This window comes from Telopea speciosissima, chromosome 3, assembly GCF_018873765.1.
Source record: "Telopea speciosissima isolate NSW1024214 ecotype Mountain lineage chromosome 3, Tspe_v1, whole genome shotgun sequence".
Lineage (NCBI taxonomy): Eukaryota > Viridiplantae > Streptophyta > Magnoliopsida > Proteales > Proteaceae > Telopea > Telopea speciosissima.
Window position 1 is genome coordinate 27,446,159 of NC_057918.1, and position 11,459 is coordinate 27,457,617.

General features: G+C 39.9%; 2 protein-coding genes across 3 annotated transcripts; one reads left to right on the plus strand and one right to left on the minus strand.

Annotated features, from left to right (window-relative positions):
• Positions 1–201: 201 nt before the first annotated feature.
• Positions 202–1,577, plus strand: LOC122655777 (heat shock factor protein HSF30-like). Its single transcript, XM_043850101.1, has 2 exons — positions 202–544; positions 637–1,577. Exons 1-2 carry the CDS (start codon positions 224–226, stop codon positions 1,495–1,497), a joined length of 1,182 nt encoding a protein of 393 aa, XP_043706036.1. The 5' UTR covers positions 202–223; the 3' UTR covers positions 1,498–1,577.
• Positions 1,578–1,663: 86 nt separating this feature from the next.
• LOC122655776 (BTB/POZ domain and ankyrin repeat-containing protein NPR1-like) lies at positions 1,664–11,023 on the minus strand. Of its 2 annotated transcripts, XM_043850100.1 has the most exons (5): positions 10,304–11,023; positions 8,506–9,253; positions 3,983–4,180; positions 2,370–2,677; positions 1,664–1,674 (listed from the first exon to the last, which is right to left on the minus strand). In XM_043850100.1, the coding sequence occupies exons 1-4, from the start codon at positions 10,823–10,825 to the stop codon at positions 2,388–2,390; spliced, it is 1,758 nt and encodes a 585-aa protein (XP_043706035.1). In that variant the 5' UTR covers positions 10,826–11,023; the 3' UTR covers positions 1,664–1,674; positions 2,370–2,387. The 2 variants fall into 2 exon arrangements, with proteins under 2 accessions (XP_043706035.1, XP_043706034.1); XM_043850099.1 differs by lacking the exon at positions 1,664–1,674 and having other exon boundaries at positions 2,211–2,677.
• Between the last annotated feature and the right edge of the window lie 436 nt (positions 11,024–11,459).

An 11,459-nucleotide genomic window follows, 5' to 3' on the forward strand; every position in this document is an offset into this window, starting at 1 on the left:
ATATTCCAGATTTTTCGATTCCATCGATATAACTCGTCTCTCTCGTCATTCCCTGTACAGGTCGACCATCTCGTGGAGCCGTGGATTCGTATTTCCTTAAACAAATGAACTGAGAATCTCTCTCTCGAACCTCTCTACGCCAGTCAATCTTTGTTCGTTAGTCAGTTACAACTTTGCAGGAGAAAGAGAGGAGGGGAACGGGGAGAGAGAGAGAGAGAAAGCAATGGAAGGGGTAGAGGTTAAAGAAGAAGATGTGGTGGTTGTCGGCTGCAGCGGTGGCTCATCACTGTCGTCGTCTTCGTCTTCTTCATCTCGGACGTTGCCACCACAGCCAATGGAGAGATTGCACGACTCTGGTCCCCCTCCTTTCCTAACCAAGACCTTCGAAATGGTGGAGGATCTCTGTACCGACTCCATCGTCTCATGGAGCAGAGCTCGCAACAGCTTCATCATTTGGGATTCCCATCAGTTCGCCACTACCCTCCTCCCCAAATACTTCAAGCACAACAATTTCTCCAGCTTCATTCGTCAGCTCAACACTTATGTACGAAGTTATTCATTCCTTCCTTTCTCCATTTCTTCTCACTTCTCGGATGATTCTGATTTTTTCTTTTATGGATGGCTTCGTTTCTGCAGGGTTTCAGGAAGGTTGATCCCGATCGATGGGAATTCGCGAACGAAGGGTTCCTCGGAGGACAGAAGCATTTATTGAAGACCATCAAGAGAAGGAGGCATGTCACTCAGAGCATCCAACAAGGAGGACTAGGACCTTGTGTTGAATTGGGAAAATATGGCCCTGAAGCTGAAATCGACAGATTAAGAAGGGACTGTAATCTACTCATGGTGGAAATTGTGAAGCTGAAAGAGCAGCAACAATCCTCCAGAGATGAACTCGTTAACATCGAGGAACGACTGCAAGGCACAGAGAGGAAGCATCAACAGATGATGGATTTCCTTGCTAGAGCTCTAAAGAACCCAGCTTTCGTGCAACAGCTGATTCAACGAAACGAACATAGTAGACAACTAAGGAGCGACAGCATTGGAAAGAAACGGAGATTGCCTCCCAGCCAGAGCACCGAAAATTTGCAGGATGAGACAGCCTTGGCCGCAGCGGCAGAACCCACGGGCATTCCCGAATTTGTGAGTTTCGTTGGCCAAGTTCAGGAAGAAGTGCTCACAGTTGAATCGGAAATTGAGACGTTGTTCTCTGCAGCCATCGATAATGAGTCGAGCAGCCCAATCCAGGGCGAGAAGGCTGATGTGTTCCCAGGTACTAGCGATCCAGATTTAGGTACTAGTGCTAGCGATATAGCTTGGGAGGACTTACTAAACGACGACATGCTTGCAGAAGGAGAAGAGGAAGAAGTAGATGTAGGCAATAATCAAACCGAAATTGATGTGGAAGTGGAGGAATTGGTTGCCACACCGCCGGATTGGGGCGGAAATGTGCAGGACTTGGTGGAGCAAATGGGATTTCTGGGGTCCAACACACCTTGATGTGAGGTTGCATTGGATGGGTTGTAGGTTGCAGGTCTCTGGTCTTGATGTCTTCATGTCAACCTCTGCATGTCTCTGCTGTACGTTCATTGGAACCTTATGTATCAACGCATTTTCCACTTCGTTCTTGTGCTCTTCTTTTTGGTTTCCTGGGTTTCTGCGAGGACATACAAATTGCTTTGCACATGACAGCTTATGGAATCTGCATTAGGCCTACACGTAGAAAGTTTATTATGGAATCTGCATTGGGCCAAAACCTGTATGTACACTCCTGGCAAGGAGTTCAGAACACAAAGCTCACACACCTCCAAACATCTTTAGCAAGAGAGATGTCCTCTTGACATTGTAGCTACTAACAACAAATTACAATCATTCCTTCAAAACTATAATGTGGTTTTAAGCAAGGCAATGAAAGATTTTACCAGAAGGACGGATCATTCAGGGAAGATTAGTTAAAGCCCAGCAACCAATCTTTCAAAGGAAAAAAAAAAAAAAAAGCAGAAGAGAGGGGAAGGGGGTATCCCTAAATTTTAATTGTTATAATCATGAAATGAAGATTGATAGACTGATCACAGTGAAGTTCTACTCATCCTGTTAAAAAAATGCAAGATTATAATTCATGAATAAAGAGAAGAGTACCTACATGCCATCAGTCATTAAGAGGTGGATTCTATAAACAACGCCGGAGTTGTGTTTCTTGGGTAGAAACAAACGAAGCCAAGCCATCTAAATTATCATTAGAACAGGAAATTAACAACAAAATTCCCTGCTTTAAACCCCAAGATGGTCCAAACTATGTTACAAACTAGAACACAGAATGCGTAACAAAATTTAAAATCGAAGAAAGAAAAAAAATTATATGGATGACATACATGTATGTGTATTGTTTCTCAGTGATTAGTATTTTGCTTGTTTAAGGTGAACCTATTACTAGACCTTGCTACTCCTAGGGAAGTTGTCGACGAAGATGACGATATAGCAGCAGACTTATCAAATTCCTCTTTGTCCTCGTTGAATGCTTTAGTGAGGATGTCTTGGAGTTCCATGTACCTTCTCTTCTTCAGTTGACGCTCCTCTGGTGTATCATTCCCAACATATGCAAGCTCTGATAAGTCATCAGCATCCATAATCTTATTGAGTACATCAGAGCATCGAGGGAAAAATCGTTTCCCGAGTTCCACTGAAATTACAAAAAACAAAACATGGAATTAGGCCTTTTATTGGTGAACAATTTTAAGATATCTAATTGTACATGTAGCATGGAAGCACATTAGTGGGGAACTAATCTCTAGTTTTTATAACTAGCTGCTCTCCCTGGAGGATCCGTTATGTTTGACCATCAAAACCATATAAGCAATTAGGCAGTAACACGAATCTTATATTCCAGCAACAAATAACAAATTCTGTGAGAACAAAAAAAAACCAGCACATTCTTTGGCTATAACCTACACAAGAATGACCGGGGCTTTAAAACCCCTTCATACCAACCCATGGGACCTTTTATGGTATTGAGAAGTTGAGCACGATGCAACAGTACAGTGGAACAAAAGGGAAAGAGGCGGCGGATGGAAGAGGAAGAAACTCAGCTACAGACACAGCTATTTACCCTGAAGCACCAGTGTCAACATAAGGGTACTGAATAGGGGTATGGGATCTGTGTTTGATCTCTCATCACTCAGACTACTGTTTGCTTCCAATATAGATAGATAGATAGATAGATAGAGAGAGAGAGAGAGAGAGAGAGAGAGAGGTTTTGGGGGTTCCAATTTTTCCAAAATTTAAAAAGGAGGTAGGGAGAAAAAGAGGAGGAGAACGAGGTTCAGAAAGCTTGTCTGATTCATCTCATCTGTCTTTGGTTCTCCATGGGCCTCAAGGAAAAGGAGGAGCAGCAGGAGTTGAAGACGAAGAAGAAAGGATGAGATGGGGCCAAATCTACCAGGTAACTAGTTCATCTTCTTACAGTTCCTACAAAGTTTAAACCTAACTCCAGCTTGACCACCAGGTCATCCAAGAACTCAAAATGCTAAAGATCAGCAGATCCAGCCCAATCTCTGGCTCATTGTATGAGCCTATGAGGTGTCAGCAAGTATTGGAGATCCAGAAAAACTGATCCATCAATCCAACCTCAATATTCGAAACCGCCTCAATCTCAAATGAGATACTCTAGAGTAATCGTTTCCACTTGGATATTTTTGCATATAAACTTCAAAAAAATTTCTCCTCAAACTTTATATTCTTTACAATTATGCCCATGTATTTAGAAAGGAACATTCCTTTATCGTTAAGCCCTGTACAAATAATCAGAGAAGACCTCATGAAGTCCCATAAACAGTATTTGGACACATTAGCTGTTCCTGTATCATATGTTTTGGGAGTCGGGTGGATCAGACTCTTTGATGCATGCTCATTCAGAACCCATGTAACAAAGGGAAGAAAAAGAAAACCTGTGACTGCCAAGTGGACAAGGCATAAACTGCACATGTACCTGTTTTGGAGAGTGCTTTCATCCTATTTAGGTGCTGTTCTTCAATTCTGAAAGGTGCTTCATTTAAGTCCACAGTCCTCTGGCCACCAGGTGCATTCCTCGAATGTATAGTTAATGGGAACTCAAGAGTGCCATCCACTTGAGCAATGTCCATTGCAACTTTTGCTTCCATGGGGAACAAAAGTTTTGCCAGACCAACTGAAAAGAAATACAAAGAATCATAATCATGTAAACAATAGAAATCTCAGACTAATATAAAGGGATAAAAGAAAAAAAAACTATAGTATCAACTAGAACAATGTTTCTCTCATCAAATAAATAAATAAATAAAACTAGAACAATGCTCCACATAACTAAAAGCCACTGAAATTCCACAAACCTAGGGAAAGGAACCTATTAAAGCTATTTTGATTGTACAACATCACAAATAAGATCAACTCTCCATACTTGCCTCGGCAACTATCAGTAAGCATTTCCAATATCAGTATCCCTGATACATTCCCAAGTTTCTTCACTGAGGAGGATCATTGTAACTTCATAAACAATGATATAAACAAAAGCTTTCTTCTCAGTGGGTGGGTGGGTAGGGAATTGGGCAGCAGTTTTTCGAAATTGAAATTGATATAATTAAACTAAATCTCAAATGGAATAATGATCTGCTCAGTAAGATGCAGTGTGATCCTGAGTAAAATGCACGAGGACCTCAAATAATAGGGCAGAATGGCCATCAATTCTTCAGTATGGAAAGGAGAAAAGTAAGAATAGAAAAATGCATGGTTTGCGGGGTGGGGAGAAGAGAGAGAGCATATCCATGGAGTAACTGGAGCTCTAACGGAAAAAAAAGAGAAACAACAATCTAAAACTACATTAGAACCCTAAAATTATACTAAATTAACAACACAAAATAAAGTATATAACAACTGAACTAAACAGGAATCCAGTTAAAGGAAACCAGATAATAAGGTGAATACTGAAAATTTATTTTGAAATATAAGAATGCCTGTCACATTCAATATTGTTTTCCCCAATAATTTAGTATGATATGGAGGAGCTATCAAGCCATCCAACTCAATTACCTAAGCATACATTTTCCAGATATGAAGGTATTTCCCATGTAGACATCAAATGGGATTTGCAGTTTTGAGAGGCATGCATCGATTACAAGCTATCCATTCTCCAGAAATGAAGAGGGTACTTTTCAAGGGAGTTACATGAACCTAGTGGGGGATTATGGCAAAACCAATTCTAGAAGCCCCCCTAAAAGTTGATATGAAATAATTACTTTTAGTAATGGAGCTTGTTTGAGGAAACTGGCGGGCACATGCGAACCTGGATCACAAAAAGACTGGTTTAAAAACCTGACATCACTTTAAGCATCAAATAGAAACTTGACACAATCCGAATGATAGTGAGGAAAAAGGAATGGCAAACAACAAACAGGAATCTGGTTCAGAAAATCATTGAGTGGGAGTGAATGATTAAGATCTAAAGCCTAGGCTGCCCTTTTAGGGGTAAGAGGCTTTAGTATTCGTTGCTCATTGGAAATATAGTAGATGTACCAGAGTCACATGAGATAGAAAGAGATAAAGTTCATAGTATAATACATGAAACAATTAGTGGTAACTAGTGTGAGATCTGTGGGAGGCCAGGGCAAGGAATTCCCAATTGCGGTTGGGTTACATCAAGGATCAGCCCTAAGCCCTTATTTGTTGGTACTTATCATGGATGAGTTAACCAAGCACATCCAGGACGAGGTTCTGTGGTGTATGCTCTTCGCCGATGATATCGTTTTGGTGGATGAGACAAAAGCAGGAGGAATCAACGCTAAGCTAGAGATGTGGAGATTGACCTTGGAAGCATGAGGCTTAAAGATTAGTAGATCAAAGATGGAGTATATGATGTGCAACTTCCGTCACAATACGATGGATGATGGCATGGTGAAAATTGAGGAGAGAGAGACACCACTAAGTGACTATTTCAGATATCTAGGGTCTATCATCCACAAAGAAGGGGGCATAGATGATGATGCTTCACAACGAATTAAAGTGGGATGGATGTAGTGGAGAGGTGCGAACAGAGTACTGTGTGACTGACACATTCCTTTAAAGCTTAAAGAAAAGTTTTACAGGACTGTTGTCCGACCTGCTACGATGTATGAGGCGGAATGTTGGGCAGTTAAGAAGTGTCATATAGCGAAGATATGTGTTGTGGAGATGCGGATGTTCAGATGGATGTGCGGCAAAACTAGGAAGGATAAAGTGAGGAACGAACGTATTAGAGCTGATGTGGGAGTTGCCCCGATTAATGATAATCTTTGGGAATGTCGTCTGAGGTGGTTTAGCCATGTGCAATGGAGGCCTAGGGACGCCCTAGTAAGGAGTGATCAGATTCCGATTGAAGGACCTAAAAAAGCTAGGGGCAGGCCTAAAATGAACATAAATGAGGTTGTGAATGACATGCATAGTCTGGGTCTTGTGCCAAGTATGACCTCAGATAGAGCCTATTGCCTATTGGAGGGCAAGGATCCACGTTGTCGACACCATGTAGCTGGGATTTTTCCTGATTTTATGGGGCTCTCCTCTTTCCTCTTACTTTTGTTTTTTCATTTTCCATTTCGCACTTTTTTATCTCATTTCTTCTTTTTATTCTGCATTACTCTTTTTTTTCCTTTCTTTGTGAGGACCTCAGTTTTTCCCTATATTGTTTTGAAAGGATCCATGTAGCCAACCCCATTTAATTGGGATAAGGCTGAGTTGTTGTTGTTGTAATTATGACTAGATAACATGCTAAGGAAAATTAAATAATATGCTGCTCAGTGCTCAATTTATAAGGGTATCTAAGGGGAAACATTTAAAAGGCTCCATGAGACATCAACACTTGTTTCATATATCTAATTCATGAAATACAATTAAGTGATTTTCTTATTGACACCCCACTAGGTGTCAAATAATTTGTAACCTTACTTTTTTGTCTTTTGGTAAAAAGGCACCGACAATGACACCTTTTGATAATGACATAATGATATATCACTTCCAAGTTCCAACTTAGTTTTGAAAACCCTTTTGAGAATAAGACAAGGGGCAATTAAAGGGTGTCAAGAACTAAATACGCCTATAGAGGTGTCATTCAGACATTCTCTATAATTAAAGAGGTGCTGTAATGTATATGTAACTTAGACATATGATGTGCCAGACATGCTAATCTAAAACATTTGAAGCATTTAGGTGTCCAAGTAGTTTATTCCCACATCACAAGTCCTCTAAACATTCAGTTCATGTAAATGTTCAATATGAAAAGAATGTAATAGAACACATGACGGTAAACAATATTAAAATGATCTGAATTGCTATGAAACCAGTGAGGAAAAGATACAATGTTCACATGCCTAGTACTTGGTGAGAAGCACTGAATTAACATTCCTAAAAGAAGCATTTATTGTTTAAACAAAAAATTATATTCATTTAAGGAAACATTTTTTTATCATCAAATATTAATGGCTTGTCAAATAATTCTAAATAGCACACAATCTGAAATTGCATGCTTATAATGGAAACCAGTTAATCAAAGTTTGTTTTGGTATGGCCAATTTGACTTTCTTTCAAGAGTCAAGACACATGAAAGTGACTAGTAAAGATGTTTTCCTACATGCCCCAATGACCTGGAACTGGAGCTACACTGAACTTCATAAACATATTACAGAAATTTTTTTTTTTGATTAGAACGAGCTGGGGTGTGGGTCCCTCAATACCAAATTCATTAAAGAGTTAAAAGTTGAGGATTGTCATCTGGAACGAAGTGGCCCCAATAGGGTTCGCAATAGCATCTTATGGGACATGACTTTCACCCAACGTGGACTCATCTCCATTCATCACCTGAATATGAATAAATAATAGAAATTGTACCAACACTCTAGGTTGGCTGATTAAAGAAACTTTTCTAAGGCGGCTAGAATTGTCATGTGGTGGCTTAGTTGGTGCTCAAATTTTGTGTACGGGTTGTCATATCACTCTCCATTCATTTGAAAGTTTCAGTCGAATTGCATTTCGCCATGTGGCAGAATAAATGGTTTTACAGCTGAAACCATTGGGGTGGGGAAATCAAATGCATTTTATGCCATGAAATTCGAAAATTGATCAATCAGAGAGCCCATATCTACTTTAGTGGTTACTATGAAAGGTGACATCGGCACTCCACGTGGCTCAAAATAGCAAGCAGACCTAGAAAAGGCTCTGTAAGTGCTTGCTTTGGAGAACTTCAGCCTAGAAATGGCTTCTTCGTTTTGTGCATGCCTTAAATGACCTTAATTCTACATCTATTGAACTTCACCCTGGGAATGGTATCATTTCATACCTACCTAAAATGGCCTTAATCTGTTTTCAAGCCTAACTTATCCATACAAATATTATTGGGATTGAAACTAAAACAATTCCAGGCAGCAATCACAGATATCATCTAAAACCTGACTACCAAGGGGATATGCAGAGCTAAAGAAAAGATATATGGAAGCCATAGTGACAGCTCACCTCTATTTTCAAGGTATAACAATTTCATTCGTAGATCATCGCCTGCCATTGCAAGAGAAACAGAAGCTTCTCCAAGTACTGGATCTCTTCTCTCTGCTTGCTCCAATATCTCTATGCACAGTCGATCCTTAGGAGAAGCTTTTCCTTCTTCAGTAGATCTATTGTAATCCACAGATTTGGTTAGCCTCTTCGAGATTTGAAGTGCTTTTCTTCCATCAGGAGTAAGATCAGATGGTCGTGCTCCTTTTGTTAGAAGAGATACTATAATCTTGGGTTCTTTCCGCATTGCAGCAACATGTAGAACAGTGTATCCCCTTGGATTCAAATTATTAACATCAGAAAGTCCAAGATCGAGGAGTTCTGTTGTAGTTTTGGCATCACAATATGCTACAGCATAGTGTAGTGCACATGCATCATCCAGTGTGGTATGCCCCTCTTTCAGCAACATCCTCACTAATTCGACATCATCAGAATCCAAGGCCCTATGTATTCTCTTCACATGTTTATCTGGAAACTTGTTGCTTTCAGACCCATGTAAGCCAAGTTCCTCACGTGAGTCCATGATTTGCTTAACAATATCATGGGGCAATGCTTTTTCAAGAGTTATGATATCGATATCGGACTTAACTACAATATCAGCACACTTCTTCCGCAACCTCTCACTAGCTTTGTCACACATATTTGCAACAGATAATATCACCAATAAGTCATCTATTGCTACCTTGTCAAGAATGTCAAGCAGGTGCCTCTGCAATCAAATAAAAAAGGTCGTTTATTCATCTTTCCAGATCGTATGTTGGAAGGAAAAAAAAAATAGAGATTTGTTCATGTACAATAAATAATGGCATCTAAAAATAAGGTGTCAGTATAAATGGACAGAGTAAGATGGCCCAGTTCAACTATCAAAAAATGTTAATTTGGAATTGTAAAACATTATAGAAGCTAGGAAAATACTTAGAAATAAGTCTATTTCGGTGTGTTTTTCAGCGAATAAAAGAAACTGTTGATTCCACGGTTCACCTTATCTCGTCATTTCAGCAAGCTCTCGTCTTCTTCTTCTTTCTATCTTCTTCTTGATTAGTTTGTTCGCCCAACGAAGAAAGTGTCTTAGTTAGTGAATATATAAGTGTCTTTCTGACCGAGTCTGTTTGCTCTTTAGTGCATTTCTCAGTTCTATTTCATTCTGGATTCAAATCTACTACACGACAATTCTTAATTTTTTAAAGTTTCAAACGTAACAAGGAAGCATATTTGGGCATGGTTGATTGAAAATAGAATCCAACCATATGATGGGGATAAAGTCATCAATCGATGACAGTTCCATCTCCTCCATGATACAAGAACTTTTCATGCAGAATAACATGAAAGAACAAAATAAAATAACTTTTATTGCATTTCAGTAGAACAATTTCTGTTAATTTTAATCCGACAAGATTTCTTTTTTGCTTTGAAGACAATTCCTGTAGAATAATTTCCATTGAAACAGAAGTAGCAGCCTCTAGGATCTCCTTCAATACTCTTAACTATTGCGAGGGGTAGACCTGGAGAAAAACCTTCCCCGGTTTTCTATCAGAGGCGTCCGTTATTTACAAAAGTGTTTGTTTTGCACTATGAGGACAGAAAAAATTTCAGAACTGATATTGAAAGGGGAGGGCTAGTAATATATGGACAAGGTCAATGCCTGTCAGTTCAACGACAATCACATTTCTGTGTAGTTTGCAGCTCATTAGACATAGAAAGACACATGAGAACTTTGAAGAGACAGAGAAATGAATAAGGAATTAAGAATTGCTTATACCTGATACAGTGCCACCAGTTCGGAAATCTGGAAAGTGAAAGAGGCATATAACACCTCAACCATGAAATCGATCGCTGGTCGGCAGCCAATATGCGAGCAATCTTCGTCTACGCATACATAAACATCTTTAGGTAAGGGCTTAACCTTACCACTATACAGATAACCTAAAACAGCGACCAAAGCATCAAAACCCACTTTGAAATCTTCAGTCAATTCCTTCAATTCGAACTTTTCGCCTACTCCTCTATCGGGAGAACTGAAGAATTTCCTAAAGAAGGGGCTTCGAGCCGATAAAATGCAGCGATGGACGGGCACTTGACGGTCCCCATCGACGACGATCTTCGCGTCGCTCCAAAATTCGAAATCCGGTCCGAATATGGATTCTAGGTTTTCAGATAGGCGTCTCAGGGCTGCGACGTCAGCGCAGGTCTCTGAAGAGAGTGTCTCGGTTTGGGAGACGAAACAGATGCTGCTGCTGCCACTATTATCGTTTGAGTCGGACAAGGTCGTACGAGATTCCATGAGCAACGAAAGAGAACGATAGTACACCAGAGAAGCTAGGTTGGTGAAAACGCCATTAGAGAGGTTGAGAATATCAGAGATCAACCACGAAAACGCAGAGAAGAAAGAAGATAGAAAGACTAGGACAGAGAAAGAGCCATAGATTCACAGTGACGCTTGGATGCCTTCAAGAAAGTCAGCAGAGGGAAAGGAAGGGTGGAGGAAAAGTATCCAAAGCTCCCATCACTCATTAGCTACAGACATGAGCTGATGAGAGACGATGGCACAGAGAACCTGACGGAGGTGGGCCTCACTTAAGATCGCATCTAAAGTATAATCACCGTTGGATTGGAATAAAAGGTGGGATCCACTGTAATAACCAACTTCGGAGTAAAAAGGATTCTTGTTTGATGGATATGATTATATTTAGATTCTAAATTTACGATTTTTTATTGTTGTGTAATAAAAAGTCATATATGATGATGATAGCATGGCTTACGGCAACAAATGTCGTATAGAAATATATACATATACATATCTTTATGCAAAGCTGGAATCAGTTCATTTCTTTCCACCACCGGGTTCTTGATTCCGTCACGATCTTTTTTGTCGCTTACGTTTTCTTTAGGGAAGCGAAATTCCTACTCGGCCCCAT

What these genes read in the sequence shown, in the direction of transcription:
- LOC122655777 (XM_043850101.1), top strand. Translation starts at nt 224, where the DNA reads ATGGAAGGGGTAGAGGTTAAAGAAGAAGATGTGGTGGTTGTCGGCTGC. An exon ending in TTCGTCAGCTCAACACTTAT is followed by an intron (nt 545 to 636) that starts GTACGAAGTTAT and finishes TCGTTTCTGCAG; the next exon opens with GGTTTCAGGAAGGTTGATCC.
- LOC122655776 (XM_043850100.1), bottom strand. Translation starts at nt 10,825, where the DNA reads ATGGAATCTCGTACGACCTTGTCCGACTCAAACGATAATAGTGGCAGC. An exon ending in AACTGGTGGCACTGTATCAG is followed by an intron (nt 9,254 to 10,303) that starts GTATAAGCAATT and finishes ATTTGATTGCAG; the next exon opens with AGGCACCTGCTTGACATTCT. An exon ending in GTTATACCTTGAAAATAGAG is followed by an intron (nt 4,181 to 8,505) that starts GTGAGCTGTCAC and finishes ATTTCTTTTCAG; the next exon opens with TTGGTCTGGCAAAACTTTTG.